Raw genomic sequence first — 18,670 nt, forward strand, 5'->3', positions numbered from 1 at the left:
TGGAGTGGAAGAAGCTCCGGGGCCCCGGGCCCTGCGAAAGTTTTCTGGGGCCCCCGGAGTGAGTGAAGGACCCCGCTCCAGGGGCCCTGAAAAACTCTCTTGGGGGCCCCTGTGCAAATTGCCCCACTTGCCCCCCCCCGGGCGGCCCTGATGGAAAGACTCCTATTGACGTCACTGAGTGCTGGATTGGGACTTTCTTGAGAAAAACATTTTGTTTTTTGATCTGATGTAACAGATTGTTCTTCACAAGTTGCGCGGTCAATATTTAAAAGGCAGATCAGTGAGAGGTGCACATACTCACTAGGGTTAGGACCTATAGGGCAAAAGGGAGAGAGACATAGTGGCTCTGTGGAACCTGCTACTGTTCATGTGCTACAAGGGGTGGTATGGCACAAAAGAATAAGGGTGCTGCTTACACCCCCTTACTCCATTGCACCGGTGTGCAGGACCAGCCACAATCTGACCCACGCTAAGTCAGTAGCATACTCTACTATGTGACATGACAGGGGAACAGGCAACATGGGCAATTTCGTTAAAATAGATCACAGAAATACCACTAAACATAGTGTATATATTGTTGAATTTAGGTCCTGATCGGAAGCCCGTTGAAGTTAACTGAAAGGATTCTATCAGCATCAGTGGCTTTTGGATCAGGTCTTTAAATATACGTGTGCAAACATTCTTCTTGTTGCTCCTCATTAGATACCTCTTTGGTACCTTTAGGCTGAGAGATCCAAAATTGCCTAAGGGAGCTGAATGCCCAATTCAGACAGTTTTGAAAATTTCAGCTTTAGTTTTCTAGTCCAGGCCGTGTGCCCCAGGCTCTGCATTCAGTTTTATGGACTTAAGAATGTTTGTATGTTAAGAGTGCCAAGCTTAACAAAGTTTGTTGCTAGTGGCAGCTCTGTTCAGAATTGTTCCTGTAAAAATAATAATTAAGACAAAAGCCTTCTTCCAAATCAATTAGAAAAGCGCTTGAATTTTATTAGGTTGAAGAAATTTCTCTTGCAAGACAGAAAAGCCCTCCTATCTGCATGAATATATTTTGTTTAATTACTAAGTGCCCCATCCTGCATTACATATGTTTACATAACTGAGGTTGAAGTTTATGGAAGTCCTGTAAGCATTAGAATTATTTAATCAGACCCAAGGTGACAACAAAGCATCCATTTATTGGCATGCACCGTCAAAGAGCTCCCCACGCACATTTTTGCTGGGACCTTATTTACATTTTAGTTATTAATTAAAACCAACTCTTGAGAGAATATGTAGGTTTAAAAAAAAAAAGGCCCAGGCTAGGATTTAGCACATTCTTTTTAAGATCTGAAAGCATTTGAAAAGATAATAGGCTATTAACAAAAGTAGGTATGTCAGAAACGGCTTTAACATCAATTGAGATAAACTATAATCATTGTCAAATAATTTCTTGGAGTAGTTTTTACTCTTTGCTTACTCTAATAGGCTTTAAAATAACATTTGCCTTCCTTATGAATTCAGGACCTGATTTCCAGTGGGCACTGCAGGAGCTTGGCACCGTAACATTAGATTGCTGGTCTACAGCCTTTCAGTAGGCAAATGTTTATTGTTTCTGTTGTTTCTAATGGGGCTTGAAAAGTAATCTGATGTTTCTATTCATTTCCGTATTTCTGCTTTAGAACCACCAGCATTGTCACAACAATTCTGAGAATAGTCTTTGCTCATCAGTTCATACTCCATCTGCTGGCTCCGTAGCAGAAAAGCACAAGGTACTGTAGACCAATTTTCAAAGGTCATCCTTAACTCTGCCCACAATATTTGGAAAGGGCATCAACTTGTGCTTCTACAACTTACATTTACCCATGCAAGTTGAGCTCCTTCCCTCAAAAATACATAGTGAGTTTTACAGCTGGGAAGTTACTGGGCATAGAAGTATGTGCACTCACAAATACGGGGCTGGAGGGTCAGGGGACAGTTAAAGAGGCCTTTTGAAAATTTGGCCTTGTAGGCAGGGGCGGCTCCAGGCCCCAGCACTCCAAGAGCGTGCTTGGGGCGGCAAGCCACTGGTGGCTCTCTGCCGGTCGCCGCGAGGGCAGCAGGCAGGTTGCCTTCGGCGGCATGCCTGCGGAGGGTCTGCTGGTCCCGGAGCCTGCCTGCCATGCTTGGGGCGGCAAAATGCCTAGAGCCATCCCTGCTTGTAGGACCTACATAAAGTGTGAGTATATTTAAAACGTTTATTTTTGATGGCAGGAAATTAAAAAATACGTAGAATCCAGAGGCCATTTGTAAGTGGATTGTTACCCTTTGAGGAAAGGTCAAATTTTGGTCATAAGCAGCTTGAAAGCATCTCTTTAATTCACAGTTTTATCACCTTTCAAAATTGATTTACTTCACTTTATAAGTGCAAAAAAGTCTTGCCTTGCATTAATTAAAATATTTTTTTATGAATAATAATATTCCTCCATCTGCTTTCTCTACTATGCAATGATTTGTACAGAGGTCTGTAGTTTTTAATATATGAGGATATTAGCATTTTAGCATTCATTATCACAGTATTTAGTTTCCCAAAATTACTGCAGTTATATTAATGATATAATTGGTAATTTAATTTCTGATTTAACATGCCTGTCATATGTCATACCATCATTATTAACAGGCACCACTGATATTAAACACCACCCAAAACCCATCGTTCAATTATATGTGGCTTCCTCAGAGGCATGATGGGACTGATATATTGCACTTCTCCAAAGTACTCATTATTTTATAAGCTCAGCTGTCAATCTAGAGTTTTAGTTTCTCTTCAATTTAGAAAAGCTGTAACATTATCTGGCAGATCCAACCTTAGGGCATGTATTGCAGTTCAGGTGAAAGAGACTTGGCCCCATTTCTCCCTTACCCAAGGACTCATGGGTATATGTATACTGTATATCGAGTCAATTCCTGGGGAACGGAATAAGCAGGCCATCTTCCATTGAAATCAGTGGCAAACCTCAGTGGGATCAGATTGAGCTCTAAACCCTTGATACAAAGTCCATTGAAATAAATTGATGGGGGCAGGGGGCTTTTGTTCATTTCATGGGGATTTGGGTCAGGCCCTAAGTCAATAAAATATTCTCCAAACATTTCTATATTCCATCTGCTCTTAACTTTCCTGCTGCACCACTGATACGTGAGAGTCCAGAGAAACCACTGCCATACATGCTACCTGCAGCCCAGCTGCACTAGGAAATTAACACATTCACCTAGACGCAAACCATAGCTCCTTTCATATGGAAGAAAATGACATTGCTGCCGGGCTCGCTTTCTGGTCTGAGCTACGTTTCCCAAACTTTCTGTCAACATATTCCAAGACAACCCCTTCGACAGGATGAAACTGGATCCAGAGTGGTCACTAGGGATTTATACCCTAAGGCACACACCAGATTTTCTTTAGCATCTCTGACTTACTACAACTTCATTTTCAGCCATGTCCATGAACAGTGACCCAATGTTTATCACAATTCCATTGTGTAATAATTAAGGTTAAGATTCTGTCACGGGTATTTTTACTAAAAGTCAAGGACAGGTCATGGGCAATAAACACAAATTCATGGATGCCTGTGACCTGTCCCTGACTTTTACAAAAAACACCCTGCTGGGGCAGGATGGGGGACTAACAACTAGTACTATTGGGGGCTGAACCCTCTGCTGCTCCATTCTTGGGAGGGCTCATCCAAGCCTGGCCACTGCTGTGGCAGCGCTGGGGCACCTGCTGGCCAGCTGCTCCAGCAGCCCAGGGATTGCTGCTCCGGCGGCCTGGAGGATCACTGCTCTGCTGGCCATGGGGCCAGCTGCTCTTCCGATGGCTGGGGGATTGCTGCTCTGGTGACCCTCAGACCAATCACCAGCTATCTGCTCCAGCGGCCTCCAGGGCTGACCACTGGCTGCTGCTCTAATTCCACTGCTGCTCCTGTGGCAGGGGCTGACAGCTGCAGCTTCATCCCCAGTGGGCTTCAGCCCTGGAGCTGCTGCTTTGGTGGCCCTGGGGCTGACAGCTGCTCCAGCCCTGCCCTGGAAGAAGACCTGGAGATCCCAGAAAGTCATGGAATCCGTGACCTCCATGACAGAATCGTATCCTTAGCAATAACATAGCAAAAGACACTTACTTACTAATTACCATAGCTAAATATCCCTTATGTCTCGGAGATAATGGGTGACCTGTACTGATATAAATGTTTTGGCATCTGATCCTGCTCCTATTAGAGTCAATGGCAAAGCATAAATTAGTGTCCATACGATTGTGGGTCCTTGAATTCTAGTGAGTTGCATTTACTAAAACAGAAATTGCTTCATTTACCCTAAAGATACAGCCAGTACATTCTAGCCATGCACTTGCCACTGATTTTAATGGGCTCTGGGCAGCTGGAATCCAGAGCAAGGCTTTTACAATGTAATGACAACGATCTCATATAGGAAAACCTTCTACAAATATCTGTGTAGTAAAGGATACTGTCATCACTGAAGTCAATGGGAGTTTTGTCTTTGATTGCAATGAAGGTGGGATTGGGCCTTGTATCTATGATGTTGCTTACTTTGGGCCGAATGTTACAGTCCTTGCTCAAAATCCCACTGAAGTCAATGGGAGTTTTGCCTGAATAAGGTCTGTAGGATTGGATCCCTAATCTCTAGTTAATGGCAGAGGCTTTCTAGCTGCCCCTCTATAGACTCAAGCACTGTACAGTACACCCAAAGAGGAGAATGCTGGCTGTTCCAAGACATGGGTGGGTAAATTAATCCCTGTGCTGACACTTTGCTGGTGAGAGAAGGTGCAATTCCATACTAGGTCTGGAAACACTGACTCTGGCAGTTGCTTTTTTCAGGGAGTTACTTTATAGGCCTAGAAACATGGATTTGCTGGCATTATAATTGTATGCCTTGGAGAGGTATGATCAGAAATGAAATCCATAACAAGACAGCTACACGGGCATTTCCAAGGCACTCATAGGCAGATGTAAGTAATAAGACACCCTCACAGTTCACCTCCGAGAGTCTGTGGTATAACGGCGTCTTGCTGTGATGTGCAAAACAACAGGCTCCCTGGAGAAGCCTTAGCAAAAAGGCACACTTTATTCAACAGCAAAGAGTGCTTCTTGTCAGCTTTCATTCCTTTGAGGATCAGGCTTCCTGTATCCGTACTGCATGCTGCAGCACTTCATCCTGCATATTGTCTGAAAGAAAGTTCCTGAGTAGCATACCCACACTATACCTTAACTGCTAATTGCAATAATGAACATGGAAGACACAGACAAAGCAATGAAGAGCAGAGAGAGGACTACAGTAAATAGAAATGTTTACGAGTCTGCTCCAATTAATATCTTTACACAAGATCATTTCTAAAAAACTATTTCAAATAAGGCAACTGGATCGTTATAAAGCACTTCACATCAGTGTGACTTTGGCTTGTTCGTTTTTGTTTTCATCCGCTGGGTGAGATGTGGAAATGCACCCAATCTGTAGAGTGAATTTATAATACTCGTGGCAATGCAACACTTTCCTGGTTTTTCATGTCTGTCACAAGATTTTTTGGTGATATGATCACTTTGTTTCTGCAAATTAATGCTACAGTTTTTCACTTACACTGTTTTCCCTCACCCAACTTCTGAAAACCTCCTGGTCCAGCCTGGACACATTCTGTAGAAAATAGAGATATTTGTCATTTTGCGTAGTAAAAAGAACATTCCTTCAATCTGGATGTAAATATTGATCCATTTTGATGGCTTGATGCTGTAACATGAGTTACTGTGAATTGGAGTCACTACTGCTTTGCTTTCATGTCATTTTAAACAAACTAAAGTAGATCCTGAAATTAGTGAGTATCTTATAAAGAAAAGTAATTTGAAAGTATATCCTATATATAATATATATGATTACATATTAAACTCCTAATGATTTCTCTGTGCTTTTGATCCATTCATATTCAATTCTTAAGTATTATAAATTTATACTTTTGATCAATTCTTCCTTAAGGCCACAAATGAAGTTTTTCTTGGTGGTTTTTACAGTGTCTTTAAAGTTTTCCACACAGCACCCTAACCTGATTCAGAGTCAGCCATTAGCAGACATCCTGTTTTATACTGGCTCAGTGCATACGAGCATAGTGTGGGAAAAGGCTGCATACAGCTCTATAGGGTTAGGAAAGCAAATAGACATTAGCTGGCTAACATGTTACAGCCTGAGGTTTCACAGAATGGAGGAATCATATGTGGTTTAATAAGACTCCTTTCTGGTCATGTTCCCCATTTCAGTTTGTGTGTGACACTCATTGCCACTCTAACCTGGGGGGTTTAGTTGAAAAATAGCATTGTCCTGCTTTGCTTTTCAAGTGACCTCATACAACTGTACAGCAGCTGTGGCACGTCACACAGCGTTTCTTCTTTTTCTTAGGGTGAAAAATGGTGAGGATTGCTTCATCGAAGACTGTTTTAAGGCCTTTCTGTGTCAGGGCTGAACATTCCAAATAACACTGTGCTCCAATCTTAAGCAGAAGAGAGAGAGAGAGAGAGGGGTCATAAATACACAGTTTGGAGAAGACAATAGGACATGTTTATGACATACAGATCCTGTTATCCTCACGTGCACATAACTCCCTGATATAGAGTGAGCCATGCCTTTAAGATGGATTAAAGTCCTAGCTCTGCCTTGGGCCTGGATTCCTATCTTATCATAGGCGTTGTGGGACAGGCATTGAGAATAGATGCCAGGGCATTGTCTCAGTGCAGAGGGAGACGTGGATGGAGCAACAGTCTGCCCGTGGGGCTGGCCAGGAAGAGGAAGCTCCATGTATGCCAGCTGAGAGTTTGTAGGAACTCTTCCACTGCATTGGGGTTCCTCTGAACAGAAGAAGCTGGATCTCAGGGTTTCCAGGAGGCATTGGTTCGAGTGCTCCCTGACAGTGTGGTTCAGTCACTTAACATAACTATCCTTAGCTCCCCTTCCATGCTCTTGGCTTCTCCTATCAAACTCCACAGAGATGAAGCCATTGCGGAGGCGCTTCTGCAGGCTCAGGGTGATTGATGAAGGCGTGCCACTGAGTCAAAAATACCCTCCCATTCTGTGGGCACTTGCACACATGTAGTGTGGACCTTGAGCCTGCCCGTGGAAATGAATTTGGATAAATGCAATTCCTCTGACTTTTTAGCTCTGCTTGGCCTTTTAGAACCCTCTGACTAAATATCAGCATAACCAATATGTGCAGTGACTAGTTGGAACGTTCTTTTGTCTTAATGCAGATGCTCCTGCTGTTGATGTACGTAAGTATTTCATGTTCATTTTTCCATCCCTTCTCCTTACCCAGAGCAATAATACATTATGAACTGAGAAGAAGATCCCACCAAATAGAGGTCCATGGGCCTGCGTCTCATTTACGGCCCCCATACATAGCTGTGTAAAGTGGCCTGAAGCCAGAATCAAGCTGGATGTGTTTGTATGGGAGTGACTAAAAGTGAAATTTTTCCCATTGTGATTAGCCCAAGTAGCACCAGAGAGAATACATATGAGCGTGTTATTTTAGACAAGCTTTTGTATCCATCTCCTATATATGGGTCTTAGCTAAAAAGCTGGATCCAAACACACTGAAACTTTGGGACAGCTCCAGTCCAGATGAGAACTTTCCAGCTCATTCCCATCTCTGCAGCCTAAATGCTGCTTTCGTAGGTTGCAATTCGTTTTTTTTTTTTTTTTTAGTAGTGACTAACATTACTCTGCCAAACACAGATGTCCATTTTCTCCCAGGAAAACCACGGAATGTCTTTATAGGCTCACATAAATGAATAACATCCACAATGTACAGTTTGTTTTATCGTGATGTGTAAAATAACCTGTTATGTATCCATTTTGTTATGACCAAATATGGTAAAACACTGCAGTGGCTGATCCTAAATCAAACATAAGAACATTAGATGTTTCATTTCATTCAGATCTCTCATGTATGGCGTGTGCTTGTTATATATCAGAGATTCATTAGTGGGATTGCAGAACAATCAAGGTAACGCTAGAGACAGGTTTAAAGGTGCAAAATTCAGTGTGTTTGGAGTTGAGGTTTTAGTCTGAGTCCAAGTTAGTGAAAATTGGATTTGAGTGAAATATACAGAAACTAAAGTTATGGCCAAACTACTCTGCAGCCTGGGTCCTAACAATAGGGTCAAGCAAAACAATGATACCTCTTTAGCTAGTTTCACTCCATGTTCATAAGTGAGGGGTTTCTCCTTCATATAAAGTAGTCGAGCCAAAGTTTTCGGATCATCACGAAGATCAATCTAGCAGTAAAAAAACACACACACACACACACACACACACACACAGAGTATTAAACACAACATTCCTGTGGATGAGTTGGCTCCAGAGCCCTATGCTAGGATGAATATTTCAGTGACACCCCCAATTTCTCCCCTACTAGAGATGATAATTTTTTTTAAAAGCTGGTTCATAATGTATCTCTCTCTCTCTCTCTCACTGTGTATATGCACACGCATGTGGCCTCAATGTCTCCTTTCTATTTTTTGGTCAAAGCAGAAAAGAGAGAAAACAGGATTGTGTAAGAAGCATATAGGCTTAATTCTATATCTGAGAACAAGTAGGGAATTTTCCATCAATGTTTTTTGATGGAAAATGCAATTTCTGCAATATTGAAATTTTCCCAAGGAAAATTTAGATTTTGCAGATTTTTTTTTGATTTTCTGTTAAAATTAAGTATTTAGTTCTGGGTCAGGTTGTCCCAAGTGAAACATTTTGGTTTGTTGAACTGAAACAAAACATTTAATTGTGGGTCACTTTGATATTAATCTCTGACTGCCTCACCTGCTTTTTTTTTTTAAAGAGAATATGAGTTTTTACACCTTAGTAAAGATGGACTAAGTAGGATACCAATTGCCCAGTGAAATGCTATTCTGCAAAACTGCCTCGAAAAGATCTTGGTATAAAGGCTGAAAAGTATTTCTAACTTGCCATTATTTGCAGCACCCTTTTAGAAGTTTGAAAAAAAGTTTTCCTCATTTGGCAAACCTTGATTTTTCTCCAAATATTTGTATAGGCTTGGGGCCTATCCTGCAAGAGGCAGGAGCACCTTCAGCTCCCACCAAACGGTGTTCAGTGCTTCTCAGGAGACAGTTGGCAGAATTAAACCCTCCATAAAGAGTGTGTGGTGAGTTAGCTGTTGCTGCAGAACTGGCCTAGCTGAATCTCACAAGTGTTTTGGCAACAGAGTGATTGATGTTAAAAAACCCAGCTCTACAGAATGTATCCACCTTAATGTGACCATTCGACAGTAGGTCAGAGCTCATGGCTACCCCATTTGGCAGGAGGGACCCTCTGAGTTGGGGTTGTCCGGTGACATTTGGAGAACGATTATGACAACAAAAAATACAGGTCTGAACTGGTGGTCATGTGCCTACTACTCTGCTCCGCAGCTTGAGTATCAACAATAATACTTGATCTGGCTCTGATTTCTGGGTTGGGTCAGTCTCTTTCTTCCAAGGAGGGGAGATCCTTCCTTTGGGAGAGATGTTAGATCTCAGGACCTAAGTCTGTCTCCAACTATTTGGGATCAGGATGAGATCGAATCGGGGGGGCAGATTATCCCACTTCTGTGTCATGACCCACAGGGCTCAAACCCAAGATTCAGAGGGGCTTCCTCTTGGTAGCCTGCTGACAGCTGCTGACCCAGGACCCATGAAGCCCAGCCCCAGTTTGAGGAGCCTCCCCTGGCATCCTATTGGCGGAGCCACAGAGCAGCTGATTGGCCTGCTGGCCCTACTTAAGCCAGGAACAGGAAGCTCTCTGAACACCTGGGATCCAGCCTGCTCTGGATTGTGTGCTTCCTGCTCCTGCTCCCCTGTGTCAGCTTCCTGATCTCTGATTTGTGATTCTGATCTATGTTTTGTCTCCTGCCTCTGACATCCTAGTATCCTGACCCAGCCTGACTGTAGTTACAAACTTGTGGTTTGTCTCCTGCCTCTGATGTCCTACAGCTGACTCTTGGCTCCTGACTATGGATTCTGGCTCTGACCACTAGGTCTGGCTGCCCATGATCTGGCTTTGCCAGTCTGTTTACTCTGTGGTTCCTACACCTTCCTCTGAAACAGCTGGTGCTGGCCACTGTCAGAGACAGGATACTGGACTGGATGGATCATGGGTCTTATCCACTCTGACAATCCCTAGGTAAACTCTGGGGGAAGAAAGTGCTCTCAGCAGGGCTGGCTGGTCAGGAAGGAGCTGTGTTGGCTCTAAAGAGGTTGTTAATCCTTGTTGGCTCTAGGAAGGCTATTCAGAGAAGGGGGTGAACGCTGGGGGATGTAATATGGGAATGGCTTTTCCACGCCAGAAAAATATAATGAATTTAAAGCTTAGTTAAAAATCACAGTGATATTGAGGAGCCCCTAACACAGAATATGGGTACAGTAGAGCTAGAGGTGTACTTTCCTGCATGAAATAGCTGTGGCAGCTCTGATCAAGCTAGAGCATGGGAAACAGAAGTACAGCCGAGGCAGTGTGAGTAGCGAGATGGAATCACCAGCCTGAGTATGTATCTAGGGTTTCAGATGGGATTGTATTTGGGTGGCTAGCCCATACTGCTGCTTGCCCTGCTGCAGCTACACCGCTATTTTCAGTGTGTTGACTCGATCATAGCTAGTCTGGGTATGTCTTCTTGACCTGGGAATTACACCTCCTGCTCCAGTGCAGACATACCCACAGAGTGATCCTTCAGAGGGTTGGGCAACTAGATGCATTACATTTGCATGGGGCTTGGGGAAGCCTGCTTGTTTCAGTTCATGTGAGTTGCAGCCCCTGAGGTTTGCTTTGAGTTGCAAGTTTGGTATCAGGTCTGCCAGAGTGGAAGCAGGTGTGTGTGGAACAGCAGAGTTTTCAGGGGACCCCGGGACTGCAGCCAAACCTCAATCTGGGTAAGTTCCACCTGGCTTTGAGGTTTCACAAGGCCCACCTGGCTGTAGAGTTCCAGACCCCTCGTGCTGGTCAACAGGCATTCCAGTTAGTAACTACCTGTGTTCCTATGAGCACATAAGGCACATGCGGCATGCTGACTTTCAGTTCAGGCACCCATTCTTCCTGGACGTTGTGGTAAGAGGCAGGGTTCACCACAGAAAAACAGATCAAGAACACATCCGTGTTGGGATAAGAGAGGGGTCTCAGCTGATTGTAGTCCTCCTATCAGAGAGCAAAGGCAGGTGTTAGCAATGGGTCTCGCAAGCTGCGTAACAAAGCATCTGCAAGCACTTTGAGTTTCCCAACATTGTCACTGAATGTCAATAAGAGCTGATAAATTCCAGGGGGTGGAATGACCATTGCGAAGGCATGGTGGAGGTATCCCACAGCTGGGTCAGTCTCTGAACCCCCTTTTACCTGGGCTTTGCGCAGACAGGCAGCGGGGTGGGCATTCTGTTTTCATAGTGATTCCAGTGTACAAGGGAGATAAGCTAAACAGGGGCTGCCTTCAGTGCCATTGAACAGTAAAAGAAAAAATACCTTGGGGTAAAAACAGCTCTTTATGTTGCGCATATTGGGCTCAGCCTTCAATATACCATAATCCTAGGAATTATTATTTGACTGCCATTATCCTTGGAGCCAGATAACATCTGTAGAGGACATTCATGCCATGCGTTTTACAGTAGGTGTTATGTGCAGGGTGTATAAAACTTCAAAAATGCTACAGACATGACTATGCACAACAAAAATGGGCCTTTGGGCTGTTCAGTTACATCATGCTATCTCCAGTGCCACGTCAATCAGAATGAGAAACTCTCATCCTGGAAATTTAGCAGCAGCTCGGATCCAGTTTGTGACTCAAGGTGATCTGAGATTTCCATGGGCCCCTGTCTTGTGAGAAGAGATGTCATCTTGCCCCCGAGGCTGTGCAGAGAGCAGCATTCAGTTACCTCAAAGCACAGACGTTCCATGTAGTTAGCTGATTTGATAACAGGGAAGCTTGTTAGAAGGACAAATTTGGGTCCCTTCCCAGTTTCGAGAGTTGGACTTTGGAATCCATGTGAAATCAATAAATGGGTCTGGAGTAACAGCATATGGAATCTCACAGGCCCATTCTTGGACAAGTGAAATTCATATTGGAAAGTCTGGGTGGAAGCTAGTGTTTCCCAATTTTCCTGCAAGTGGTTCAAAAATTACTTGTAAAATTACCTGTTTCCTTCAGCAAATGTATAAAAACACAGCATGGGAACAAATGATCACCCTATGCCAGGGCTGGATTAAGACACAAGCAATATCAGCCTGTGCCTAAGGCTCCAGCACCTGGAATCATGTGATTATATCAGAATTTAAGACATGTAAGTTCTCATGGTTGTGAAGAAAAGATTGAAAATATAAATTGAGTGTAACTGAGGCTAAGAGATCTGCCTGGGGCTTCTCTGCACTTACAGAGCTGCACAGCTGAAGTGCTTAGTGAAGATGCTACCTGCACTGACATGAGAGCATCTCCCATCAGTGTAGTTAATCCACCTCCCTGAGAGGCGGAGGCCCTCCAGTCGACACAGCACTGTCTGTGGAGGGGTTAGGTTGGTATAACTACGTAGTTATACTTAGTTGCTATAGTAGACTAAGCCTTAGTCTGCAGACAGCCTGAAGCAATAGCTCTGAGAGGTGGGTACTGCCTCATGAATCTTGTACCACCCTGCCTGAGGGCTCTGCATGGGGCAGGACTGGAGAAGGAGAATGCAGAGGGGTCTGGCTGACCAAGATATCCCAGCTGCTGGAGTAAGTACTAGGACCCCCCCTCCCCAAAATGTGTAGGGTCACCCACTGCTCAGTGAGGTGCCATGTGTCCCTCTGCACCTAGATTGTGAGGCTGTTCCAGGTGTTAGCTATACTGCCTACCCACCATCTTAAAATGTGCAGACTTAAGCTTTTTACCCTGGAGGTTTCGGATTCAATCCCTGGTATCAGCCAAGATGGCGGCCATCACATATGCACTGTGTGAGGGTAACGGAAAATGCAATTTCTATCCTGAAAGACAAAGAGTGGGGTAAGGGGCTACCGTGTTCTAGTAGGCTTGGCACTGACTTTTTAAAAAAAGTATAAATAATCCCCAGCTGCTTCTCTATCTAATGATTATTAACTGACCAATGTTTTGTAGGGGTCAAGGCAGAGGTGGGTCTTGAGGAAGGATTGATTGATGAGAGCAGGGAGGATGCTCCATGTACAGGGATTAGCACGAAAGAAAATGCAAAGACACTTGTGGGAGAATCAGCTAAACGAGGCCACACCACTGCTGGTGGGGCAGAAAACATGATGTGACTGACAAGAGACAAAGCAGGGAGGGATGGACATATGCTTGAGGATGACAAGAAGCTTCCACTTGATGCAGTGGAGAGCCGGTATCTGATTAATGGAACAATGAGGTGATCTTGGCAGCTCAGTTTTGTGTGGCTTGGAGGAGGGATAATGTGAGTCTCAGAGGCTTGGCCTCATGCCGACCCTATTACATGATATTTTAACCAATGAAATCATTTACATCCAGAACATTAAAGCTGATGACTTCTCCAAGGGTAAACACACTTATCCACAATCATCACGGGCTGATACTGGGAGCTGCTTGACAATTAACTTTTCATACACTTTTGGTTTATCTTGATTATCACTACAAAAGTTTTTTTTCTCCTGCTGACAAGAGTTCATTGTAATTAATTAGCCTCCCATCTTTTCATGTTCTCTGTATGTATATATATCTCCTCACTGTATGTTCCATTCTATGCGTTCGATGAAGTGGGCTGTAGACCACAAAAGCTTATGCTCAAATAAATTTGTTGGTCTCTAAGGTGCCACAAGTACTCCTGTTCTTTTTGCGGATACAGACTAACATGGCTGCTACTCTGAAATCTTTGCTTTATTTGTTACAAAACAGATCTTGGGATAACCACAAGGTGGCAGCAAATACTCTATGTATCTTTTTTTTATTTGGGACATTGGAAAGCAGTTGGCTAAATATATCTGTTTTAAAAATTCAAGAGTTGCCTATTTAGAGGGGTTGAAACTTAGTGTGCTGTTAAAAATCACAGACTAAAAGCTATGAACATTCTGCATAATGGTGACAGGTACTTTCAGAAGGTTCATTTAATTTTATTTTGCTTGTCACTTTGGAGCTCATGAGGACTGTTCTCCTTTTGTGTTTGCAGCATGGGACATTATATAAGCAATAGGTTGGAAGAGAAAGGGTATCTACAGATTACACACAAGGATGTAGTCTACTGTCAATACACATTAGTAGCGCAGGATGACACTGACAAGCATGGGAGTTATGCTTGCATGTCGAGGGAAGAGTAGATCTAGGGCTCTCATGTTATTCTGAATCTGACAAGGCCCACTATCAACTGCTCATGGGGCAGGTGGAAGGAAACCTGTAATAAACCATTGGGATCACCTGCCCATTGGATAGCTTTGGATTGCTGCAGGAAGTCACTGAGGCCAAGAACTAAAACAAGATTCAAAAAGGGACTGGGCATTTAGCTGGATATGGGGCATATCCAGAGTTGTTCTTTTTAATTATAACAAATTTTGGAAGGGATATTAAAGCTTGTGTGTTGTGGCTTTCGCTGATCTCTAACTCTTTGAGATCAGGATTAGACCTTTACGGGGTCCAGAATATCTCACAAGCATCTGGGGCTGGCCACTGTCAGAGGCAGGATCCTGGACTAGATAGACCTTGGGTCTGATCCACTCTGGCAAGTCCTATGTTCCTGTGCCCCCAGCTGGCCATTGGATTTGTGCCCTAAAGCATGGGGCATATCAAAATGATTTTATCCCAGCTAAAGTAACCGTGGATGTGCTCATTAGTTGTACACATAACTAATACAGTTGTCCAGATCTTTTCTCACACTGTGACCTCCAGGTTACAGCAGCAAAATGTTCAGGACATCCTACCCAGCCTGCCCCAATTTAACCAGACAGATAGGAAAGGTGGTTGTGCATCCCTGGACCTGCCCATGTGCTCCTCTTGGGGTTTCAGCCTGTAGGTTGAGAATTCTTAATCTAATCCACTATTTTACAATCTGTTCCTCCCACTCTCTCCAGGTATGTCTTGATTTTCATAGAGCAATCCCATGCCCTGAAATCTTGGCTTTCAGGATGATAAAGGGTTCTGCTTGCAGTTCTTCTACTGGTTTACCAGATGACCTTGGGCATGACATGTCATCACTTTGTGCCTCAGTTTCCCCATCTGACAAATGAGGATATTGAGACCTTTGAAAGAGCTTTGAGATCTATGGATGGCAAGTGCTGTATAAGAGCTAGGTATTGTTAATATTTATTAAAAGGACTTAGAATTACTTTCATGCCCATGCAGTATGATCTTAGAATCACAGACGTTTAGAACTGGAAGCGACCTTGAGGGGTCATCTAGTCTAGTCCCCTGCACTAGAGGCAGGACTATGTAATAACTAGACCATTCCTGACGGTGTTTGTCTAATCTGTTCTTAAAAACCGCCAGTGGGAGATTCCACAACATCCCTAAGTAATTTGCTCCAGTGTTTAACCACCCTTACAGTTAGGAAGTTTTTCCTAATGTCCAACCTAAACCTCTACTGCTGCAATTTAAACCCCTTACTTCTTGTTCTGTCCTCAGTGGATAAAGAGAACAATTTTTCTCCCACCTCTCGGTAACAACCTTTTTGTACTTGAAAACTGTTATTGCATTCCCCGTCTTCTCTTCTCCTGTGTAAACAAATCCAATTTTTTCAATCTTTCCTCACAGGTCATGGTTTCTAGACCTTCCATCATTTCTATTGCTCTCCCTGGGACTTTCTCCAATTTGTCCAATCTTTCCTGAAATGTGGCATCCAGAACTAGACACAGTACTCCAGCTGAGGCCTTATCAGCACAAAGTAGAACAGAAGAATTACTTATGTCTTGCTTACAACACTCCTGCAAATACATCCCAGACTGATGTTTGCTTTTTTTTGCAACAGTGTTACACTGTTGACTCATATAGCTTATGGTCCACTATGACCCCCAGATCTCTTTCCACAGTACTCCTTCCTAGGCAGTCATTTCCCATTTTGTATGTGTGCAACTGATTGTTCCTTATTAGGTGGAATACTTTGCATTTGTCCTTATTGAATTTCATCCTACTTACTTCAGAAAACTTCTCCAGTTTGTGCAGATCATTTTGGATTTTAATCCTATCCTCAAAAGCACTTGCAACCTCTCCTAGCTTGGTATCATCCGCAAACTTTATCAGAGTACTCTCTATGCTATTATCTAAATCATTGATGACGATATTGAACAGAACCAGATCCAGAACTGATCCCTGCAGGACCCCACTCAACATGTCCTTCCCACTTGACTGTGAACCATTGATAACTACTCTCTGAGAACGGTTTTCTACCCAGATATGCACTCACGTTATAGTAGCTCCATCCAGGTTGTATTTCCCTAGTTTGTTTATGAGAAGGTCACGTGAGAGTATCAAAAGCCTTACTAAAGTCAAGATATACCACATCTGTTGCTTCCCCCTATCCACAAGGCTTGTTACCCTGTCAAAGAAAGCTATTAGGTTGGTTTGACGCAATTTGTTCTGAACAAATCCATGCTGTTACTTATTATCTTCTATGTATTTGCAGATCGATTGCTTGATTATTTGCTCCATTATCTTTCCGGGTACTGAAGTTAAGTTGACTGATCTGTAATTCCCTGGATTGTCCTGATTTCCATTATATTTGCCCTCTTCCAGTCCTCTGGAATCTCTCCCATTTTCAAATTTCATCTCTAATGGATCAGATATCTCCTCAGTCATCTCCCTGAATATTCTAGACTGTAGTTCATCAGGCCTGGGCGACTTGAAGACATTCAACTTGTCTAAGTACTTTTTGATTTGTCCTTTCCCTATTTTAGCCTCAGATCCTATCTCATTTTCACTGGGGTTCACCATGTTAAATATCCAATTGCTACTAAACTTTCTGGTGAAAACAAAAACAATAAATTCTTTAGCACTTTTGCCATTTCCATATTTTTTTGTTATTGTTTTCCTCCCCTCATTGAGTAATGGGCCTACCCTGTCCTTGGTCTTCCTCTTACTTCTAATGGATTTGTAGAATGTTTTCTTCTCACCCTTTATGTTTCTAGCTGCTTTGATCTCATTTTGTGCCTTGACCTTTCTAATTTTCTCCCTATATGGCTGTGATGGTTGTTTTATATTCATCCTTTGTAATCTGACCTGGTCTCCACTTTTTGTAGGACTTTTTTTTTGAGTTTCAAATCACTGAAAATCTCCTGGTTAATCCAGGGTGATAGTGTTGGAAGGCTGGAAAATGCCACTAGTTCCGTTAGTGCTCTGTGCTATCGGGAGTGCCTAGGACCTTGCTTCTGTGGAGTTCAGGCCTGGAACCCAGCTACATCCTTATTCTAGTGTCACTGTCACAGGCACCTTCTTACCCTACAGTTTCTCTTCCAGTAAAGTTGTTCAGGAAGGGGGCCAGACTACCATGGAGAAAGACAGCCTTACAGCCCCTGTTTCAGTAGCTTATGAGGCTACTTATGGTGTGTGTGGGTGCGTGTGTGGAGCGGGAATGTAATTCCCTGCTGAGTGTTTGTGTTGTCTTTTGACTGGCCCACAATGGAAAGGGTGGAGCCAGGTCAGGTATTGCTGGGCATGGCTCTGGCAACTAGCAGAGGGCTGGTAGGTTGTGCAACACGGTGCGCTGCCTCCTACATTTGTTTGCCGTGGTGGGCCTGGCTTTGCTCAGATATGTGAAGTACTCTGTGTACTTGTTACTGCTGTTTCCTCCGTCGTCTTTCTGCCCATGTTCCCTGCCTTCAGTGTTGGGCCCTCAAAGCACTTTGCACCTGAGCATGGTGCTGAAAATGTCCTATCTGGGTCTGTTTGTGCCAAAGATGCAGAAAATCAGGCAGCTGAGACTGAAGTTCCCTGCCAGAGTCCTCCTCCCATGGTAAGAGGGTAATGCTGCACCAGGGTCCATTTTTAAATTGTTAGTTCATCAGCATGTGTTTTAGAGCATGCCAATGTCAAGCATTATTGTTAGCTCTGAATTCATGTCGATTTTCTTTGGAAAGCCACACAACTCAAGGAGGTGTGTGTGTGTGTCAGGGGTAGTGAACCCATATGAGCTGTCATTCCTGCAACAGTATGTGGGAAAGAGCAACCTTCTGGACTCTGTTAAGATATGATCTATTAATCACAAAGTGATTCATGCTCTGTAATGTCTTGTCTCAATGATAGTCTCCTTTGCACTGAAATCTAAAATGAAAATGGTTCCGACAAGTCAGTTACAGTCAATGAGTGTCACTTGGAGACAGGCATGCCTGGGCTAACTTGAACTTCGTCATGAGAGATGGCAAAATGATTGTCAAGAAGGAGGGGAAAACACATTTCTGTCAGCTAAATTCATAGCTTAGTGCTTGGGAAAATGAATAAAAGGAAGTGTCATTGACAGAGTGGGTGACAGGTAGAGTATACACAAAACATGTTAAAATAATGTTAAGGTTCTGGATTAGCCTGACAGAAGTGGTAAACTCAGGCATGAATAAAATTCTGGCCAGATTTTCACAGCCCTGCAGAAGGGCGCAAAATGTGAGCACACCTGGAATTCTGCATCTAGGTGAATGAACTATCCTTTGCCTGTGCAAGTTGGGTAATTGAATGTGTACATTCCCTGACTGCATGTGCAATTATGTG

At 43.4% G+C, this 18,670-nt stretch overlaps 1 protein-coding gene across 1 annotated transcript in view; it reads right to left on the reverse strand.

Moving 5' to 3' along the window:
• Window positions 1–959: 959 nt before the first annotated feature.
• Window positions 960–18,670, reverse strand: part of RHOJ (ras homolog family member J) — a 76,465-nt gene continuing 58,754 nt past the window's right edge. Inside the window, exons 3-5 of the mRNA XM_050952760.1 lie at window positions 11,014–11,178; window positions 8,178–8,273; window positions 960–6,493 (exon numbers count right to left, since the gene is read on the reverse strand). Coding sequence (XP_050808717.1) covers window positions 6,347–6,493; window positions 8,178–8,273; window positions 11,014–11,178 — 408 coding nt within the window. The 3' untranslated portion in view covers window positions 960–6,346. The remainder of the gene's footprint in view (window positions 6,494–8,177; window positions 8,274–11,013; window positions 11,179–18,670) is intronic.

Source organism: Gopherus flavomarginatus, chromosome 5, assembly GCF_025201925.1.
Source record: "Gopherus flavomarginatus isolate rGopFla2 chromosome 5, rGopFla2.mat.asm, whole genome shotgun sequence".
Taxonomy (NCBI): domain Eukaryota; kingdom Metazoa; phylum Chordata; order Testudines; family Testudinidae; genus Gopherus; species Gopherus flavomarginatus.